Source organism: Capricornis sumatraensis, chromosome 4, assembly GCF_032405125.1.
Source record: "Capricornis sumatraensis isolate serow.1 chromosome 4, serow.2, whole genome shotgun sequence".
Classification (NCBI taxonomy): domain Eukaryota; kingdom Metazoa; phylum Chordata; class Mammalia; order Artiodactyla; family Bovidae; genus Capricornis; species Capricornis sumatraensis.
Window position 1 is genome coordinate 89,595,478 of NC_091072.1, and position 21,699 is coordinate 89,617,176.

Here is a 21,699-nt window from a genome sequence, read left to right on the forward strand (position 1 = left end):
GACTCCAAAATCACTGCAGATGGTGACTGCAGCCATGAAATTAAGACACTTGCTCCTTGGAAGAAGTTATGACCAACCTAGACAGCATATTAAAAAGCAGAGACATTACTTTGCCAACAAAGGTCCTTCTAGTCAAGGCTATGGTTTTTCCAGTGGTCATGTATGGATGTGAGAGTTTGACTATAGGGAAAGCTGAGCGCCAAAGAACTGATGCTTTTGAACTGTGGTGTTGGAGAAGACTCTTGAGAGTCCCAAGGACTGCAAGGAGATCCAACCAGTCAATCATAAAGGAAGTCAGTCCTGAATATTCATTGGAAGGACTTACGCTGAAGCGCAAACTCCAATATGTTGGCTATCTAATGTGAAGAACTGACTCATTCAGGCCCTGATGCAGGGCAAGACTGAAGGCGGGAAGAGAAGGGGACGACAGAGGATGAGATGGTTGGATGGCATCACCGACTCAATGGACATGAGCTTGAATAAACTCTGGGAGTTGGTGATGGACAGGGAGGCCTCGCATGCTGCAGTCCATGGGGTCACAAAGAGTCGGACACGACTGTGTGACTGAACTGAACTGAGTCAGAATGAGAAAAACAAATATTGTATATTAATGTATATATATAGAATCTGCAAAGATGGTACTGGTGAACCTATTTACAGGGCAAAAATGGCGATGCAGACATAGAGAACAGACTTATCAACATGAGCTAGCAGAAGGGTGGGCTGAATGAAGAGTAATGGAAGGATATATACCACCATGTGTAAAACAGATAACCAATGAGAATCTGCTGTACGACTCAGGGATTCAAACCAGGACTCTCAAAACCTAGAGGAGTAAGACATGGGAGGGACATTAAAAAGGGAGAGGACATATACACCTATGGCTGACTCATGTTGATATATGGCAGAGGCCAACACAATATTAATACTGTGAGGCGATTTTCCTTCAATTAAGTTTTAAAAAAATACACTGATTTCCTTTACTCCCATTTAGAACAGCAGAGCAGCTCTCTAAACTACCCACTCTGTACTGTACCTACTTTAGCTTTCCCATTTCCAGTATGTAAAGACACTTATTTCTTTCTGTCTAGTTTTCCATCACTGGTTGATCTGCTCTGAGAATCTAATTAACACTGACCTGAATAAAAGAGAAATATAAATCAACAGTCCATACATTTTAAAGCAAAATACAATTTTTTTTTTACTGTCAGTCACTTGGATTAGTATGGATAATGGAGCATGAACTCTGTGGTTAGAAGTCAGGTACTGGATTTTTGCTTATTCTGACTGGCCTTCCCCACCACTGAAACATTAAGAACCTTGGCAACAGGGACTGGGTTTATTCTCTCATTTTCTTTTTGCTACTCCACTCTCCTCCAAGCACAGTACCTTTCTTATTCAGAAGTTTGACAGTAACAGAATTTCCCATTATGAACTTAGTTCTCCCAGGGGACATAATAACACACTATAAATAGAAATTTCAATGAATAATAATGACAGATGACAAAAACACTGAAGGCTTTTGAAAACTCCTGTAACCTTTTGATGTAACGGAATATATTATTCATATTCAAATTTTGTAAAATCTGCATTATTTAGTTTTCAGGAAAAAAACCTGTGTTCTGACTCAAAACTAAATATGGATAATTTTGCATTGAAGACACTGTATAAGGAAGATCAGGTTAAACTAAGTTTAACCTGCTTTTGTAAGGTGAAAAATCAGGTTTACTGTTTTGTAACACAACAAAAGAACAGTAAAAATTCTCTCCATAGCCTTTCATACAATTCTGCCAATAAATAATAAAACCTTTATACATATTAAATGATACTATACTTTACTAAATCATTCAATTGTCCCAAATGAAAGTTCTGAGATAGTTTAATAGATTACCAACTGACCTTTGCTCATTTGATGACTCCCCCTCCCCCAGCAGAATCTAGGCTCTGTGAGGGCAGAACATCCCTGCTCTATCCACGCTAGCATAGTAAACCGTGCTTGGAACATAGTAAATATACCAAATGTGTTTGTTGATGCTTTTGATACAAAATTTGCATAGACAGCCCTAATTTTGGAAAAAATAAATCATTTGTAAGGTCAGTAATCTATAGGTGACCCAAAGGGTTTTAAGGGACCAAGTTCAGAGCATGTGCAACATATGGAATGCTTCTGCAGCATTGAGAAAACTGACCTATTTAGCAGTATTTTATTTCTACCTTTCAAAGATAAACTAATGTTAAGCCTACAAACTTAGTTGTTCCATTAAGAGGTTTAGAGTTTTGACAATTATCACCAATATCATAACAAGGACTCATACATTCTTCTTTTAATGGTCAGTTAAAGGAACAGAAGTTTAGTTCTATTTTCAATCTATTTCACTTCTCTCATGCAGTCATAAAATACCAGATGTATGGATGCACTGTAACAAATTACAAAATAGATTAAAATTTTTTGAGTCTTTATAAGTCACAATTTAAGGCTCATTGTTAGTTTGAGAGATAAAACTGCAAACACTGATTTCCAAGACAAGGTCATAGGAGTATTAATTATAAAATACTAACAAACTCTACACTTCGTGATTTAAAGAGGCAGAATAATAGATGAGGATTAAATTCAATGAAAACAGATAAACTAGAATAAAAAACGTTGCAGTAAAAAGTACTGATTCTAAGTTTGCTGCCCCACATCTAAAGATGAGATGACTTTAAAAAAGGAAACATTTTCATAAATAGAGACTTTAAAACTTCCTACTCATAATATCCACATGTGGTAAAGACTATACATTTAAGAAAAAGAACTGAATCAACATGAAAGTTAAAACAGGGTTTTTACACTTTTCAGAAAAAAGTGAAATACCACTGTTTTCTCCAAAAACTTAAACCTTTCTCCAAGTATCCTTGGGGACATGAAAAAGAACTCAAATTTTTTGACTTATTTTAGTAACCCCCCCCCCCACACACACACCATTTAAGCACCAGAAAGGTCCATGATTTGCATTCCTAAGCTGCAGTTATTTTGTATGGGATACAAATGGTGCATTTGCCAAACCCCAGCCCTATTTCTGTTAGCAAGATGCAAAATAAGAAACACCACAAATACTGACTTGGAGGATGACACTGGCCAAGTACTTCACTCTCTCTGTGCATGCATGCTAAGTCGCCTCAGTTGTGTCCGACTGTGAACCCATGGACTGTGGCCCACCAGGCTCCTCTGTCCATGGCTTTCTCCAGGTAAGCATACTGGTGTCGGTTGCCATGTCCTTCTCCAGGGGATCTTCCCAACCCAGGGATCGAACCCACATCTCTTATGTTGCAGCGTTTTTACCACTAGCACCACCTGGGAAGCCCTTTTAAAGCCTATGAAATAGATGTTACTAACATTCTGTTTTACAGATAAAGCAACTGAGGAAACTACCTAGGCTTACATGATACGAGGTGGCAGAGCAGGGATTAGAAATCCAGGAAATACGGTTCCAGAGCCCATGTTCTTATTCACTATAGTAAACTGTCCACTCTGTATCCCTAACCCTTATCTATAATTAATGTACTGGTTCCCATCAGATCGACAGTTCTCAACTGGGGCAATCTTGCCCTTCAATACCCCTCTCCCTCTTCCCTGAATCTAACTTAAGGACACCTGGCAATATCTGGAGATAATTCTGATTGTTTCAACTTGGGGGTGGTATTACATTCAGTGGGTAGAATCTAGAGATGGTGCTAAAAATCCCATAATATGAGAGGAAAACTCATTATCTAGCACACAGCATTTAGAGTGCTGAGGCTGAAAAACCCTAAATGGAGTATACATTCTAGGAGGGCAGGGTTCTAAGTGGATCTTGGCTGCTGTTCTGTCATCAGATACAGAAATTACTTAAGTTTATCTGTTGACTATTTATCTGTTTTTAAGAGCCTAGAATTCAGCCTGGCACATAGCTGGTAGGCAACAAACATTTATTAAGGTACCTGAATTAATGGTGGTGCCCCCCCAAAGGACCAAAGAGATATAACAGGACATAACAAATTGAAGTGATTTCAATGCTCCACAATGCCACTTTTTTCAGATTTAATTTTCTCCCAACGACTATAAATAAAAACAATTCTGCCAAAACAAGTGGGTTAAGCGGGATTTCTGAGAGAACAACATTTTTTTCTTTAGATACATTGAACCTTTAAATACATGGAACTCTGCGAGTTAGATAGGTAAGGAATAAGATTTCTTTCTTTTTAAAATAAAAGCTGCTAAATGTCTCATTCAAATACCAAGTATCTAAGGGATTAACAGACATCCCTAAATTAGATGGTATTACTAATTAACTGCTGATATTCTCCAGCAGCTGGAAAATATTTTGAGAAAGTTTAAGATTCATTTACAGATTTCAAAAAAGAACAGAAATTACAGCACATCTGAAACAAAGACCCATTATATAAAAAGTAGTACTTGAGTCCACTTGATTAAAAGACTTTTATGACCAGAAGTGTAACTGCATCCTCTAGTTTAAAAAAATCTGTAAGTGTAACACCTGCTGAAGTATTTTCAATTCTTCCTCCTATACCTCAAAGAGCTACTGAACACTACCCAGGAGGCATATGTTCGTAAGTAATATTGCTTGATTTACAGAACTCTTTTCAAAGGAAAAATTCAAAAGATGGTTATGTGGATATTCAAACAATACTAAGAAAAATACCTGACATTTTTCTCTCATCATTTCTGTAATTAATAAATGAGTCTGGCTTGCCCAAACATTAAATTATGAAACCACACTATGCAAAACGCACCTATCACATTTAAAAAGAAGTTAAACCCATATTTATTTAACTAGCACTGTTAAACATTACACAAAACACATTCAAGTGGCAAGTAATTATAATGCAAGCCCTTGCATGGCAATCCAAATTTATTGAACTACTGATGCTAAGTTATACAAAATTGCACCACTTTAATTAAGGCTTTTAGTTTACATTTGGCCACCTCAAAAGTAGTTGTAACATTAGGTTGGTCAATTTAAATACTGTGGCTCCCTGTTGGATAGACACACAATCTTTACACCCAAACGTTAATGCATACAAAGCAACAAGGCATTGTTAAATAAAACAGCAATAGTTACTGCAACTTAGGCCTTGTGACCAATTACACATGATTAAAATTACTTCCCACATTCACATCCACAGTACTCTTCCACCATTTAACATCTCAACCAAAACGTTACACATGGGAAACAATCACTAACAGGCAAAAATACTAAACCTGTATATTTGGTATTGCAAATACACTTATGCATGAGCAAGCAGGGGATTCACAGTGAGAATCTACAGCTGCAGAAGCCTGAAAATGATTTACAAAAATTGTTAAATCATTAAAAAATTGTTTGAAAATATACACTTCTTGTTGTAGACCCCCACTGTACACACAACTATAAACATTGTTCCCTATGTAAACAAAAAAGGAAACATATAATAAAAGATTTGAAAAGTCTGGACATTTCCTTCCCAACAGATATTAAAGGCAACGTCTTTAATCTAAGACATTATACCGAAAGGACTATCATATTTTAAAGACAAGATCACTGTCTCCACAGGTTTTTTAAAAATTAAAAAAACTATATAGCTGTGTTAATCAAAGCGCTTATTTGTACAATACAATGATAATGACCTTGAATTTCTTAAAAAAAATTACAATAAGCTACAAGTATCAAAGAAGCAAAGTTATCTGGAGTAGTCTATATAGGAGCTCTTTGGACTTTCTTTTATTATGCTAAAATAGTGGTGCTTTTAGGATTTACATTATTGTACTCTCCAATACAAAGTATGGGGTGTGTTAAAGTATACAGTACACCATTTTCATACATGTACAACATTGGTGGATGAAAAATGTCTCTTAGCAGTAATACTGGATTGTAGCCTCTGGTTTTACCAGCTGCATACTCTAGGACTATTATATAAGTAAAAATCTCTCTGTGATACTGGAAAGTGATTAGAATGTGCAAACTGATGTAGTAGTTTTCATCCGCCTCTTACAGGGTACCACCACAGAAAGTCCATTTAAGATGTTGGTAGGTTTAACAAAGTTGGAATGCTGGCACTGTTGAATTGGGCAACAGTTCTTCAGACCTGTCAAAAGGAGAAAATTAATTGAAAACACAGGTTGTAAACAGCACACTAAAGATCAAAAGGACATATTAATACAACAGTGCTAAAGTATCAGAAATAAATATAATATAGGTTCCTATCCTCATCATTACATTATGACCATGTACTATGATTCACAGCAAAGCACGGGTAGACATATTCTGCTGCCTTCCTGAAAGGCACTCAAGTGAAAGCTGAATGTACTTAAATGCAAATTTCTTTGTATTACCTCCCAAAGATTAAAACCAGGAAAACTAAAAACAAAAACAAAACCCCATATTAAAATTTTACATCAAGTCGACTTGACTAGAATCAAACAGGCAGCAATACTACCAACATGGCTGGCCTATGAGTGTTTATAATCCTAGAATTACATCGTGAGTACAGAATGCACATCTGACCAAGCTTTCCAAGACTTCTCTTCCCTACTCTTCCAGCAAGTGGCTAAAAAGCTGGTGTAGAGAAGTCAATAAAACAAATTTATTTCATGAAGGCTCTCTACAGTTGACAGTTATATAGATTTTTAATTCTATAAAACAGATCCTACTTACTTTAAGAGAAATGTCAGAAAAGGCTGGTATTACACTAAAATCTTATCTAAACTTAAAAGGGTAAAATCAGAATTCCTCAGTCTGTCATTTATTTATTTACTTTGGATGATTTTCTGTACATATGCCTGGGCTAAAAAAATGCTTCCTTTTTATATTGGTTTTCTGGGAATCAGACTTGCTCCAGAATGTTAATATAGATACGGGTGATGAAATAATTTCCACAAATGCTTTGAACTTTAAGCCCTCGTTTACAGACTGAACGAGTTTCCTAAGTTTTCTAAATCTTAGCAGACTGAATGGAGCAAATTGGAAAGGACAGATGGCAGAGTGAGCTCAGGCACAAGTGTGCTGTTAAGAATGGCCAAGTGGTTGGAAAGGAGAGGATATAAAAAATGAAAAGTGGTATCTCTAAGCACTAAGTCGTAAGTGGAGAGTACGGACAAAACTCTAGAAAACTACAGAATCAGAGTACTATGGTTGTACAGGGTCATTTAACATGGGAAGAAGCAGAGCTAGTCCAAAGTTCCCAACGGTAAGAATACAGTAGAAAAATATGACTTAATGATACTTGGCAAACAGCAGCTAACAGATGAGGGTTTACCACGTGCCAGGTACTGAACTAACTGCTTTGAAAGTATTAACTCATTTGATATAACTGTTTTCAAAAACTGTGTTATAGTGATGTTTGCTCAATTTTCCTTTGTGGTCTCATCTCAAGATTGCATCCATGGTTCTCTCTGCCCAGGAACTCTTTACCCTCTAATTTCTACTTATCCATCAGATTTCAACTTAGATGCTCTCACTCTGAGACTTTCCTGAATCCATAGTTCACATCTGACTGGTTTGGTGCCCCAATTAAATACTCTTGATAGTACCCATAACAGCACAGTGACTAATTATGGACTTTGATAATCAGTTCAGAGTTCAAATTCTGAGCCATGAACTCAGATCATTAGATTCAATTCTGACTCTGCTATTCACTAACTATAGGGATTGAACAATCTTTCTGTGCCTCAGTTCACTCATCTGTAATATGGGAATTATAATAATTCTGCCACACAGAATTGTTCTGAGAATTCAACTAACATATAGGCAGTACTTTGTCTGCTACATGATGTCAGGGGTTTTAATTATCAGTACCATGCTGCATTTATTCCGCCAACAGCATTTATAATATTTTGCAATGGTTTGTCTGACTTTTACACTAGACCTTTATTAGCTTAAGGCAACAAAGAAGAGAGCAGAGAAGATTGGTTTTGATCATCACTATGTTGTCAGCACAAACCAGTGACCCACTGAGACGTGAGTATATACTGGATAAACTCATTTAGAATACTTATGTGGAATACCTTACTTCTCATGATCATATATAAGTGAAATAATTATTTCAATTACTAGGATATCATATTAACTCGTAAGAAGTAACCATTTGTTTTCTACAACAGAAAACTCTATACTTGCTTTTTTGACCTTTAATAAAGTTGAGGTTAAAAATTAGAGGAAACAAACAAAACAGAAGAAAGGATAAATTAACATACCTGGCTCAGAGCTACAATGCATTCAGTATATTAAAGCAGCTGACATGACGACTTTTTGCGGGCCTTCCCAGGCACTGGAGTTTTTCTGTTAATTTGTCGCACTAGGTCATAAAAGATCTGCAAACATTTATTAATTTTTTATTTTAAATTGCAGGGAAACCGCCCCCCCACCCAAACTACAAGTGAAAGAGTACAATGAAAAAATTGAACTTTCCATAACTCTTCTCCAGAAAGCAAATATTCTATTCATTTAAGGAACGAGAGTAAAGCCAGGTATTCTTGTAACTGTCAAGTGCTTTTCTGTTCATTTTTTGGGAGGGCTAACATCATTCTCCTTAAAGTAAATATTGAGTAGCTGCAGAAACCTTAGTTTAGTCAGAACATTTATCATCATCCAGAGAGAACAATCCTTTACTCTTCTTTGACTCTATGTATTCTTATTCTACAACATAATTTTAAGTTCCTCTTGAATTTGTCTTCATCTTTTACATACCATTGTTCATACATCTGAGGATTAAATCTGTCTTCCCCACCCCTATTCTTTTCCATCTAATCTTACTTCATTTTATGGTAAATTCTACTGTACCACCAGTGTTTAATAAAAGAGGCTCAAATAGTATTATTGCTTGTTAGCATGCTAATTAACATATTTAATTAACTTGGGGTTGTGTTAATAATACCCCACTCATTATTTTCCATTAATTCTGAAAGCTAAATTCCAAATCAAGAGTTCTATTACACCATACCTCATTAACATTTATTTTTGATTTTGCAGAGGATTCTAAGAATGCACAGTTGTTCCACTGTCGTGCTAGATTTTGACCTTGTTCCTTTCCTACAACTCTTTCATCTTCCAAGTCACACTTATTACCAACCAGAATCATTGGAACCTAAACGGGTAAAAACAAATAAATAAACAAATATGCTACATAAATTCAAATCAAAATTCTAAGAGTCAACCATAAGGATTAGTTTTTATTTTATGCCAGAGAAAAACACTAAATTAATAAGGTGTGCTAAAACTGACAGTTAAATATAAAAGCATTAGCAATTAACTTAAGAACTTGTCACATAAATTTTTTAGAAAACTAGCTATGATCTACTTATAAAAGAGGGAGGAAAAACCATGAAAATTGTATCAAAACAGACTTTTATTTTAGGCATCCTGAGCAGCATGCAGGATCTTAGCTCCCTGATCAGGGACTGAAGCCATGCCCTTGCAGTGGAAGCACAGACATAATCACTGGACTGCCAGGGAAGTTCCTCACAATGAACTAATTATAGCAATTATAGTAAGAAAACACAAAACCTTTTTAAAAAGAAAATGCAAAAGGAAATTTCATAAAAAGTCAACATATTCCAAAATTTTAAAGTGTTTCTCCAAGGGACATAAATAAATTTCAGATTTTCTGGTTTCTTAACAAGTATTTATCAAATAAGTCATTCTCAATTTCGTAACACAAAAAAAGGAGAAATTTAGAAGGTAGATAAAATTTAAGGTAGAATTTTTAGCTTTTCATATAGTTTGTATTAAAAGCCAAAAATTAAAATCACCTTAATTTACTAAAAATCTAGACCATATGAATCATGTTTTTGGACACTACAGGAAAAATAATCCTTATTCTGTAAAACTCCTATTAATCCTTTAGAGATTGGCTCTCTGAAGAAGTTCTGGAAAAAATCCAAACTAGAAAATCAAGATTTGTGGCTTTTTAAGGAACAGATATATAGTTTTATACTAGTAAAAACCTGTTTAATGTAACTGATAGAAAACCTATAGTAGTTACCAGAGACACTGGTAAACAGCTTTACCAACTAAAGCTACTAAACTAAAGTATGTTAAAGAAAGAAAATGAAGTCTCTTAGTCGTACCCGACTCTTTGCAACCCCATGAACAGTAAGTAGCCTGCATCAAGCTCCTCCGTCCATGGGATTTTCCAGGCAAGAGTACTGGAGTGGATTGCCATTCCCTTCTCCAGGGAATCTTCCCGACCCAGGGATCAAACCCAAGTCTCCCGCATTGTAGATAGACGCTTTACCGTCTGAGCCACCAGGGAAGCCCTAAGTACGTTAAGGTCCCCCCAAAAGCGTCCTGCTTCAGAAGGTGAGGAAATGAGGATATTTCTAATAGGTGCTCTCAAGCTCTCAAAATAGTTGCTATAATTAAACTATACATAGTACAGCGCTTCTTAAAAGTATGATGCCCAGACCAGCAGCACCAATACCATCTGGAAATATGTTAGAAATGCAAATTTCTGAGCCCTATTCCAGACCTACTGAATCAGAAACTCTCGGAGTGGGACCTGGCAATCTGTTTTAACTAGCTTTACAGGTGATTCTGATGCAAGATGAATTTATATACATAGCGTGACGAGGAATTTAAAAAATCCTTTTGTAGTTTCCTACAGGGTTAAACTCCATTATGGTGTACTTACTTGGAAGGGGCATGTTACTTAACATTAGAATTGAATATATTTGTTGGCTTTCTTGCTCCTTCTGTCATAATTGCTTGAGATGTGTTCATGTCTTGTTCTGATTCCTATTAAAAAGGCTCTTAAATCTACCAGAACGTCATCTGCTCTATTAGTAATACTTGCCACCGACACCTCTCCCCCTTCTCCACTAAACACAAGATTCAAAAATATGAAGGGAAAAAAAACAGGAAGGGTATAAATTTTATTTTACACAGGAGGAAGGTATTTCTCACTTTTTATATTTTATACAGTGTTAAAGATATGTTTTTTGCTTTCAAAGAAAAAGCTTTTGAAAAACAAACTCCTCAACATAGATGAAGTTTAAATTGGATTTAAATTCAAACTTTTAAATCGGATATCACCACAATAAGTGTTTGAAAGAAAACGTAGTTATTATGAAGCCAGCTTACATCATCCGTGTCTTTAACTCGAAGAATCTGTTCTCTCAGATCTTGTAAATCATTAAATGTGGACTGTGCTGTGATGGAATAAACTAATGCAAAGCCTTGTCCATTTTTCATGTACAAATCCCTCATTGCTGTGAATTGTTCCTACAGTTGAAAGAAAGAATCATTAAAAAAAAATTATGTTTTGACAGTTAATTTCACAATTTTCAAAGTCTATAATTAGAGCTCAAAGAAGAATGTAGTAGTGTTATGTAACATCTCTTAAAACTGTAGTCCGTGGCTATTTGAAAAATTGGTATTTCAAGAAATAAGTGTTTTATTTAAAAATAATATACCAGAGCAGACTTATGTGCAGTAAATGCACTGAAGTGGAAATGTCCCATCTTCAAATGCTGCTTGAAGGCAGCTTTTCAAGCCACCATATGGAAGGCACCCAAATCGAATCACTGTTACTCACAGCTAGCTCACAATGCTCCAGCTCTCCGAGGTGCACCAGCAAGTTACCTACATGGTGCCATTTTCCCACACTTCCTCCTTCACTAGACTGTAAGCTTTTGAGTGTAAGAATACAAGCCACGACACATATCAGGTACTCAAACATTAGATGAATGAATACCACACATCCAGAGTAAATCTTCCCTTCACCTTCAGATACCATCAGATCTAGCTGTTCTGTAAATATATTGAAGGATGAAAGGTACTATTCAAAATACTTCACACAGTCACTGAGGAATCTCAGGTATTTCCCACATAATTTAATATATGGAAATATAGCCTAACTTTCTTTAAAAGTACTAGTGAAGCTATGAAAATTTTCATACAAATTTTCTACTTATTTCTTCAGTAAATAACGCATGCACACAAGAAAATAATTCAAGAGGATAAGGAAGACAGCTTTAAGATTTAATGCAAGCCTTACTGTTAAATAATGTTTGTCTGTAAGTATATCAGCATTTATAAGGCCAACACTGCACAAGCTGTGCATACACTTGTAGTGCTTTACATACCGTTCCTGCAGTATCCAAGATTTCAAGCATACACTGCTGCGCATCTACTTCAACTTGCTAGGGGGGAAATTAAGGTAGATCTTCATTTTTTTTCCTGTATATAAGACTACTTTAATATGTATAATATTAATATGATATTTAAAACAGACACAGATTATATCAACTTTGATACTAATCTCAAGTAATACATGCTTTAACGAAACAGGAGAAAAAAATAGCTGGATAACTAACGTCTACTGACCCTCAAACTGCACTAAGTGTAAAAACCATGAGTTCTTAATATAAAGATATCTACAAGATATACAAGCTCCAATCTCAATGTGAATCACTCAGCACTTAATTCTGCAGAGGAAATAATTTCAAATCAGCTCAAAAAATTTTTATTTAATGCAGTAATAGTTTCAATAATGTCAGAAATAACTATCTTTATCAATTCTGCCATACTTTAGATATACTTTCCTTTTGCTTATAACTACATCCCCTTCACTATATTGGAACAAAATTTTTGGTAGCAAGGAAGAAGAGCTATCAAATAAATTATATATCCCTGTTACCCTTTAAACCTAACATTTCCTAAGAAAAAAAGATACAGATGCAGAAAGAAGAGTAATGCTGCCTCAGAGCTGGGGTCCAGAAAGGGTTTCTAGTTTTGGCAGACTGTGGACACAGAAGAGGAATGGAAACAGTGTCTGTACCGCAGCAAGGGCCAGGCTGGCTGCTTTAAGGTGGCGGGTAATTCTCTCCCTTGTAAATTAAAAATGTCTGCATATTAAGTTTTATTGTCACGTGTTACAGAAATGAACAATAAACTTTTCTACTATTATGAGCAGTGGAATTTTCTCAAGGAGTTGTAAATAGGAAGGTTAGGGAGACTTTTGTACTTCCATCTTTATATAAAAAGCAGGGAGCCTGAGAGTCATTCAGTCTTTGGTGGGCAGAAAGAGGGGAGAAACATGGAACTACCCACCTGAAGTGGATGTCTCAACTCTAAAGTCAAATTGTAACAAATTACAACTTGGGGGTCAGTGTAAACTTAAAATTCTTTGTGAGCAAGAAAGAAAGATAAAGCAAGAGTGATTAAGATTCTTGTAAGATGGTAAACATGCAATGCCAGGAAATAATCAGATGTGAGTTCTCCCCACTAATTTTATAAATTAACTCTGCTCCTCATCCTATACTCTATAGACAACATTTAATATTAAGCTAAAAACAATAATTTATGTTTACAGTAAAATTGAAAGCAAAAGCCTTCTAAAGTAACATACCTTCCTATAAGAATCTTCTATCGTAGGATCATATTTTTCAACAAAAATTCCTTGAACAAACTGTACAGTCTGAAAAAAATTAACATACCATTATACTCCCTCAAAAAGAAAAATCCAAGTCTGCACATTCAAAAATATTAATTTCACATAAGTAGTTATACCACTGATAAAAAAAAAAATAACCACAACTACCTTCGAACATAAGCATTTGGTGGGAAAATTACCTCAGAAAGCTTTTTTTAAATATTAATAATCATAACGTTCCTTATTGGGTAGGTCTAAATTTAGAGTTTATATATTTAAAAATTGTTAAATGGTTCCTATTTCAGTTTTAGGAATTTTAGTTAGAAAGTGGCTAATTATTTGGTGAACACACATATGTGCACACTCACAATGCCTCTCCATCACTTTGAATGTGTTTACAATGAAAACACAGTTCATACTCCGTTGTACACACTTCTCAGTTTGATCCAAGTAAGTCAAATTCTGTGCTGGGTGTTTATGTGACAAACAAGCGGCAAAGTAAGATAGTCAGTCTATCTCGAGGTGGGGCTTTGCTAAACTCTGAACCATTCACCAAGTTATTTCCCCTAAGTTTCTCCCCTTCCTACCTACCATTGTCAAGTTGTGTCTTCTTTCTTACTTTACTATTTTTTGATATAAAAAACATGGTGGGACAGTCAAAGGTAAACTTTGAAAAAAGTTTTTAAAATATAGTTATTTAATTTTTATAACATAAAACTTATATTTTTTAAGCCAACTCACAATGAAATGGACCAAAATTTATTTCTATCTTGCTCTGAAATGCAGACAGTCATAGACTTGTATGTGCTCAAGTCCAAATTGGGCTTAAGTCCAAACTGTATTCTGGTCTGGAACCCATGTTCCAGAGAGAATATGATCTACCCAGATACAACTAAAAGTGGTCTAAATTACAAGAAAAAATATCATATTACTTCTAAAATCATTCAGATTTCACCTTAACAAAAAAATAAGCAAAACCTAACACTCAACAGAAAAAGAACATGTCTTAAGTGTGAATAGCTTGGGTACAGTGAGAATGTCTTACCAGAGCAGATTTTCCAACGCCTCCCGAGCCAAGAACGACTAGCTTATACTCACGCATGGTGCAAACTTGTAAAAGCTAGTACCTTATTAAGAAAAAAAAAGAAAGAATTCTTAAGTAATATCTTTGCATTCATGTGCTTCTTATATAAACAAAACATTCAAGCATTTATTTAAAATGACTACTATACCATAGTAAGATGGAGCATTTCATAAACAACCTTACTAAATAATGCTACTGGTAGGGCTCTTTAAAACATCAGAAGAAAGAAATTGCAGAATTCTAGACATGATTCTTAGTCCTACCCTATATTCAATTACTATAAAATACTCTATCAAGAAAAACAGGGGTAGGGAGGAGAGGACTGAAAAAGTGCATTAAGGGGCATTCTATTGGCTAAAACATGGCAGTGATAAACATGTTATCTCCTTTTCTGAACCACTTGTAATCCTGAATCACAAGTAGTTGAGGTCTACTAAGTACAAGGATATCCCCAATGAACAGCAAATAAAATTCCTGCCCTCAACTGAGCTAACTTTCTGGTGAAGATGAACAGTATAGAGGAGGGATTTGCAAACAAATCCAACTCCCTGTTTTTGCACATAAAGCTTCACTGAAATACAGCCACATCCATTCATTTGTATTGTCTGTGGCTGCTGTCTTGTAATGGCAGAGTTAAGTCCTTATAACAGAAGCTATCTGGTCCACAGTCTAAAATACTTACTATTAATATGAAGCATTCACAGAAAAAACTTGCTGGCCTCTGAGATACATAAATGGTAAATGAGTTAGCAGAGAAAGCTGACCAAGTATCTATTACTGAAGTTTGTGTGCCTGTGTGTTTGAGAGAAGGTTGAGGGTGGTGTTTGGATGGGGTGGCAAAGAGACCAAAAACGGTCAGGAATCAAAAGTAAATCTCAAGAACATGAGTGTCCAGACTGATAAAAGTCTACTGAGTATTCAGTATGATGAAACAGGGAAAATCAAATAAACATAAAACCCAAAAGAAACAACCCATACCAAGGCTCATCATTTTAAAATTTTAGCTTACTACTGAGAGGGAAAGAAGATCCTGCAAGTTTCCAGGATGGGGAATAACGTGAGAATACAAAGCTCCCACATTTCTAGAAAAAAATAAATAATTTGCCAGTGGCTATGGTACAAAAGTAGCCACCAGACCAGGCTTTAAATCCTCTTCAATAAAGAGATGACAGTTCTTTACTTATAGTAACACAATACCAGGACTGGTCTGAACACATTTAACCCACCAATAACTATTTACTTTAGTGAATACACTTCTGTGACCAGCCTTTGATACCTGCTTCCCTGGTGGCTCAGATGGTAAAGCGTCTGCCTACAATGCGGGAGACCCAGGTTCGATTCCTGGGTCGGGAAGATCCCCTGGAGAAGGAAATGGCAATCCACTCCAGCACTCTTGCCTGGAAAATCCCGTGGACGGAGGAGTCTGGTAGGCTACAGACCATGGGGTCGCAAAGAGTCGGAGTTCTTTACTTATAGTAACACAATACCAGGACTGGTCTGAACACATTAACCCACCAATAACCATTTACTTTAGTGAATATGCTTCTGTGACCAGCCTTTTATTGATAGCCTCTTACTTCTCAGTCAATTAAGAATGGACTCACTTTGACATATTTCTTTGTATTAAACCTCTTTATATGTTCTTTCTTTCTGGTCCATACTCTTGGAAGAAATCCTGTGTTTTATTTACCTGGTAGCTCAGATGGTAAAAGAATCTCCCAGCAATGCAGGAGACCTGGGTTCGACACCCTAGAGAAGGAAGGGGCAATCCACTCCAGTATTCCTGCCTGGAGAATTCCATGGACAGAGGAGCCTGGAACAGGGCTACAGTCCATGGGGCTGCCAAAGGGTCGGACACGACTGAGCAACTAACTACTACTATATGCCATCCTTTTATTTCTCCTTAGGATGCCGTGTTTAATACCAAGGATGACTTTTCAAAAATTTCTCCTTCACTTGTGCCTTTAAATACATGGATCACTTACTGTATTTTTCTCCATTCCTTAACTGGGGGGGGAGGGGGGGGAGGGAGGGAGGGGGCCCTGGAAGAGACCAAATTTAAAAAATAGCAAAAAAGTCATTTGCTAACTTTCCCACTTACTAGTTCCTATATTTTATTTCTAAACTTAGTGAACTTATCATTTCCATAGACTTCTCTCCAGTACTGGAACACTCCTTAACTTTTGTGAACTGCACAGTTGTTACCAGATATTTCATGAAAAAAGATGTAAATGAAAGTTGAACCACCTTTCACTTTAAAGAATATCCCACATGGTAGTGTGCATTTAATTTATGACAAATAAGTTGTTTTCTGTAAATGTGTAACTGGTCAGGTTTATTTCTTTTAATGTAAAATCATTTAAAAATAGGATTACTTAGGTGGTAATTCTATTCAGCTCCATGTAGACATTACCCAACCACCCAGACCTACATTAATATTTGAGAAATATTAAAAAATAAACTTAGGACTCTAATGAAAGACATCTTCAAATTTGTGTTTCTGAACCCAGCTAGAAGGAACATGGTAACTTTGGGGTCAATAATTTATTAAACAGCATCCCAAAGAGCAAATCAACTAACTTTAACACAAACAGACTTATTTCCCTGAATCTTTTATGCTTTAGGCAGCTGGGCTGTGCCACTTATTGATTCACTTCTTTGCAAGTGTCATAACTTAAAAAAAAAAGAGAGAGACTTCAGTGAACACCCAGAAAAATGCCAACAATCAGCAACTGTCTAACTTAACTGATGCAGCTTTTACAGTTGATAATTAATTCATTCCTGCCTTTGAAAGTTTGTGGATCTTTGGACTTTGAAATTCCCTAAAGACTCTGTAAGACTAGTAGTCTGCTCTGATCAGGGCAGGCAATATGAGACCAGGGTAGCGTTTCCTTAAGTAATCAATAACTTCAGCTATTGAATGGTATTGCTCATTCTTTGACTGTCCACTTAAGATCCTCATCTGGCATCATTCCAAATGATGCCCTCAGACAAACAAGCGTACTGAATAGGCTGCCTGTGTCCAACTTGTTTGTTCTTAGATTTTCCTATCACATGAGTCGGTAACAACAATGATGGGTGCTCCAATCAGTTCCTTGAGCTCATACTGTTAAATCTGTTATTCTAGGATTTGTACCAAGTAGGTTTTTGTATAAGGCAATTTAGGCTTTTGATTTTGGCCTGGAGTGCACTATTTAATATGTATTTTTGCCATTAGTTCAGAATTCTTCAGCTACTTGCTTTTCTTTTTGTTAGTCTACTTGTGCAAAATTTTGTCTCATGTTCTGTTTTGTCCTGAACTGTTTTGTTTACATTCACTGTATAAGGGAGGGCTGTTTGGAATGGATGGACACATAGGTCTGAAAAGCCTCCAGTGAAATTCAAACTGGCCCCAAGCACTAAAGGTTGAAGATGAGTACAATCAGTGACCAATTCAGGCAAAGGTGAGTGATGGGCCAAACTTCACCGTGGGTCACTCACTTTCATGACAGCATTACAGGGTCATGAACTGTGGGGCTGATTATGGGGCACCTTCCTAACTTCTGCTTCGTCAAGAGACCTGAAGATCTGTTTGTAAGAACACATTTGTTTAAAAGAATTTTTTAAACTCTTTCTGTGCTGCTATCATGGTGCACACTAAAGTCCCAGCTGATGCTCTCAAGAGCATCAATAATGTTGAAAGGAGAGGCAAGTATCAGGTTCTTACTAGGCTTGCTTCAGTCAGTTTCTGTGATAATATGATAATGAAGCATGATTACACTAGTGAATTTGAAATCAATGATTGCAGAGTTGAGAAAACTACTGTGAACCTCACAGGCAGGTCAAACAAGTGTGGAGTGATCAGCCCCTAGATCTGAGGTGCCACTAAAAGATCTAGAAAAATGGCAGAATAATATGCTCCTAACCCGTCAGTATGGTTTCACTGAACTGACAACTTCAGCTGGCATCACGGATAATGAAGAAGCAAGATAAAAACACAGGAGAGAAATTCCTGGGATCCTTTTTCTAGGGATAATACAAATATGAAAATGCCTCAATGGAAAAAAAAATTAAAGCACACTTAGATCATATCATATTCCCTCATAGCTCAGTTGGTAAAGATCCGCCTGCAATGCAGGAAACCCCTTCTGCTTCATTCCTGGGTTGGGAAGATACCCTGGAGAAGGTACAGGCTACCCACTCCAGTATTCCTGGGCTTCCCTTATGGCTCAGCTGGTAAAGAATCCACCTGCAATGCAGGAGACCTGGGTTTGATCCCTGGGTTGGGAAGATCCCTTGGAGAAGGGAAAGGCTACCCACTCCAGTATTCTGGCCTGGAGAATTCCATGGACTGTATAGTCCATGGGGTCGCAAAGAGTCAGACATGACTGAACGACCTTTACTTTCACTTACTTTCATTTTCACTTTATATCATATTGAGGAATAATTTACATTCAGTAAACAAGCAGATCTTAAGCACACAGTTAAATTTTGGCATATGACAATACCCTCCAACCTCAAACACAGCTCTCATTAACATTTAAAACACTTCCATTATCCAAACAGCTCCCAATGTATCTCTTTCCAGTTAATTACCCCAACACCATTTTTTTTTACTCTAGTGATCTCTCTCTTATTTGTCAAGGCCATACCTTTTCTAGGGAAAACTTATGTGTCTTTTATAAACTTCCAATATAATCTTGACTCTTGCACTTTCATCGCTAAATTACAAAAATGGGGACTTTGACAACTACAGAGTAACAACAGGACTTATGGCCAACTTTTAAAATGTAAAAATTAACACTTTCAGAGGAATTATAAACATAGAATAATTATGAGAAAAAAATAGCATTCAATAATCAACTCCTCTAATTGGTATTCCAAAGATTCAAAATAAGATGACTAAGACAGCCTTCCTTTACTCCCCTGCTCAAACCTTTGGAAACCTACCCACCCTGAACCACTGTCTCTTTATACTTCCCAAAATGCCTTTCTATTCCACTTACTCCTTGACCATACCACTGAAATGCACTACTTTTCTCGACAGTTTCTTAGCAAAGAAATCTCTTAAACTGCTAGAGTAGAAGTCAGAGTTGTAGAAACTGAATTTAAAAACTGGTCTAGAATTTAGTTGGAGTTATGTTTAAAGATTTTTCTAAATCTCAGGTAGACGAACAGAAATTTGTTGTAGAATCCCAACTGAATTACTAAGTACTTAATTTTATCATAGAAGAAAGAGACTAAGAGAAGGAGGACAGTAAAGACCAGATTCAAACAGTCCAGCATATTTTTTAAAAAACTGGCCCTGAGAGAAGAAAAATTTAGGAAATATACTATTTCAGGGGTAGACTGCTCAACATTTAACACTGTAAACAAAATGAACACAGGAAACAAAATATATTAACTTCAGGAAATTTTAGAGAGAGACATGTTCTTTCTGTAAATGGTCTAAAGACCTGAACAGGAAACTGAAAATGAAAAATTAGAAAATCTACAATAGTTGAGCATTTTCAGAGATCCTCACAAAGTAAACAAGCCAGAAAGAAAAACTAAACCAAAAGGTTTTTCTTTTCTAAGAAATGGGAAGCTGTGAACGAGGACACTTGTATATACTATAAAACGTAAACATTTCTGGGAATTACATTTCTTAATGAGATGACTAGGGTCCTTCTTTCTTCCCAGTTGCTTCATTTATCAAAGTACTACTTCTTGCTAGGATGAGACAGGTTCACCCATATTACTGCTTTATTAGTAATTTGTTCCTTCTATTTATTATTGATAAAAAGCATAGTATGGATATAGATGATACTTTCTTTATCCATTCACCAGCTCATGGATATTTTGGTTTGTTTCCAGCTTGTGGAAATTATAAATAACACTTATCAGTTTAATTTTAGTAACACAAACAAGAATTTTAACTGTAGAGCCCTAAATTCACAAGAAATTGAAAACTTTTCAAATCTTCAAGTAGGAAATATGAAAATCATCAACAGACTTTCGAATACAAAAACAGTGACAAAACAAATTTAACTTACCAATAAGCAGCTTTCTAACAAGGAACACTGATAAGAGGGAACTACAAATGAAGTAAGTCATTCCCTTTCATTAATTTTTTTGCCAATATTTCCTTATATGGACAAAAAAGCAAAATATTCTTATTTAAATCCTACTAAATACCAACTCTTGGGATAGTATTTTCCTTAATAATAATAATAATAAAAAGCCAAGATTGGAACTAATACCTATTTTTTAAATTTGTGGCTTCTACTACACCAGCTTTGAAAAACTGTTTACAGATTCTAAGCCAAAGATAAAAAGAGGATTTCATTATGAATGGCAACTCCGAATGGTTGGCAATGGCCATTAGTTCAGTTTTTAAAATTTCATGCATAATTTTAAGGTAGGTAGAGTTATATCAGAATTTCAAAGGTGTTATGGTAATTGTTGTTTGAGTCACTGAAAACAATTGTTCTCATTCACTGAACCCCAAAGAGGGACAATTTTGACAGCACAGCAGAGTGGTTCACAGCATCTACATTTTAAAACCTGATTTTGCATAATCTTTGGCAAGTCATGAAACCTTTTAGAGCTTCACTTTCCTTACAGGGAAAATGGAGACAGTAATGCCTATACGGTAAGGTTGTGAGATGGATATACAAGAACATAAACTCCACAAAAATGACAATGTTTGTCTTTTCTTATATCCCCAGAACCTCAAACAGTGACTGGCATACGAAATGTGGTAATTTCCCTCAAGAGTCCTTGCACATAGTAATAATCAGTAAAAGACAGCTTTAAAAATAATTGTAATAGCAATGGTCTGGGCCACTGCTCAATACAGTGTAGCAGAACTGATGTTCCCTCATCTGAGAATCACTGGTCTACCCTTTTACCTACTAGTTTAACAAAACACTAAGAAAGGAGGAGGACTACTGCTATTCAGTGTTTGTCTAGTTTATTAATAGAAAGTTTCTTCTAGGTAGGCAAAAAGATACAATGCATAGCCTTAAACTATTTTCCAATCATATGTGGGTTTCCATCCTTAATTTAGTCCTATTACTACAACCAGTTTAGAATATGTTAAAAACTAACTGAACTATATTATAAATTTAGCTATACTTACTATATTCCACTAAAATCTAAGAGGCATTTTTAAAATATATTTTAACATCTCTGAAACTGGAATGTATCTTATAGGAAACTCCCGCTGTCAATACAAAATGTAATATATATATTAATATATACTA

The 21,699-nt window shown here is 35.9% G+C and overlaps 1 protein-coding gene across 2 annotated transcripts in view; it reads right to left on the reverse strand.

Annotated features, from left to right (window-relative positions):
* Positions 1–4,066: 4,066 nt before the first annotated feature.
* RAP1B (RAP1B, member of RAS oncogene family) overlaps positions 4,067–21,699 on the reverse strand; it is a 45,838-nt gene continuing 28,205 nt past the window's right edge. For both annotated transcript variants that reach the window (XM_068971850.1, XM_068971852.1), the window contains exons 2-8: positions 14,435–14,516; positions 13,366–13,434; positions 12,101–12,157; positions 11,097–11,237; positions 8,959–9,102; positions 8,213–8,329; positions 4,067–6,105 (exon numbers count right to left, since the gene is read on the reverse strand). In XM_068971850.1, the coding sequence (XP_068827951.1) occupies positions 8,243–8,329; positions 8,959–9,102; positions 11,097–11,237; positions 12,101–12,157; positions 13,366–13,434; positions 14,435–14,491 (555 nt within the window). In that variant the 5' untranslated portion in view covers positions 14,492–14,516 and the 3' untranslated portion in view covers positions 4,067–6,105; positions 8,213–8,242. The remainder of the gene's footprint in view (positions 6,106–8,212; positions 8,330–8,958; positions 9,103–11,096; positions 11,238–12,100; positions 12,158–13,365; positions 13,435–14,434; positions 14,517–21,699) is intronic.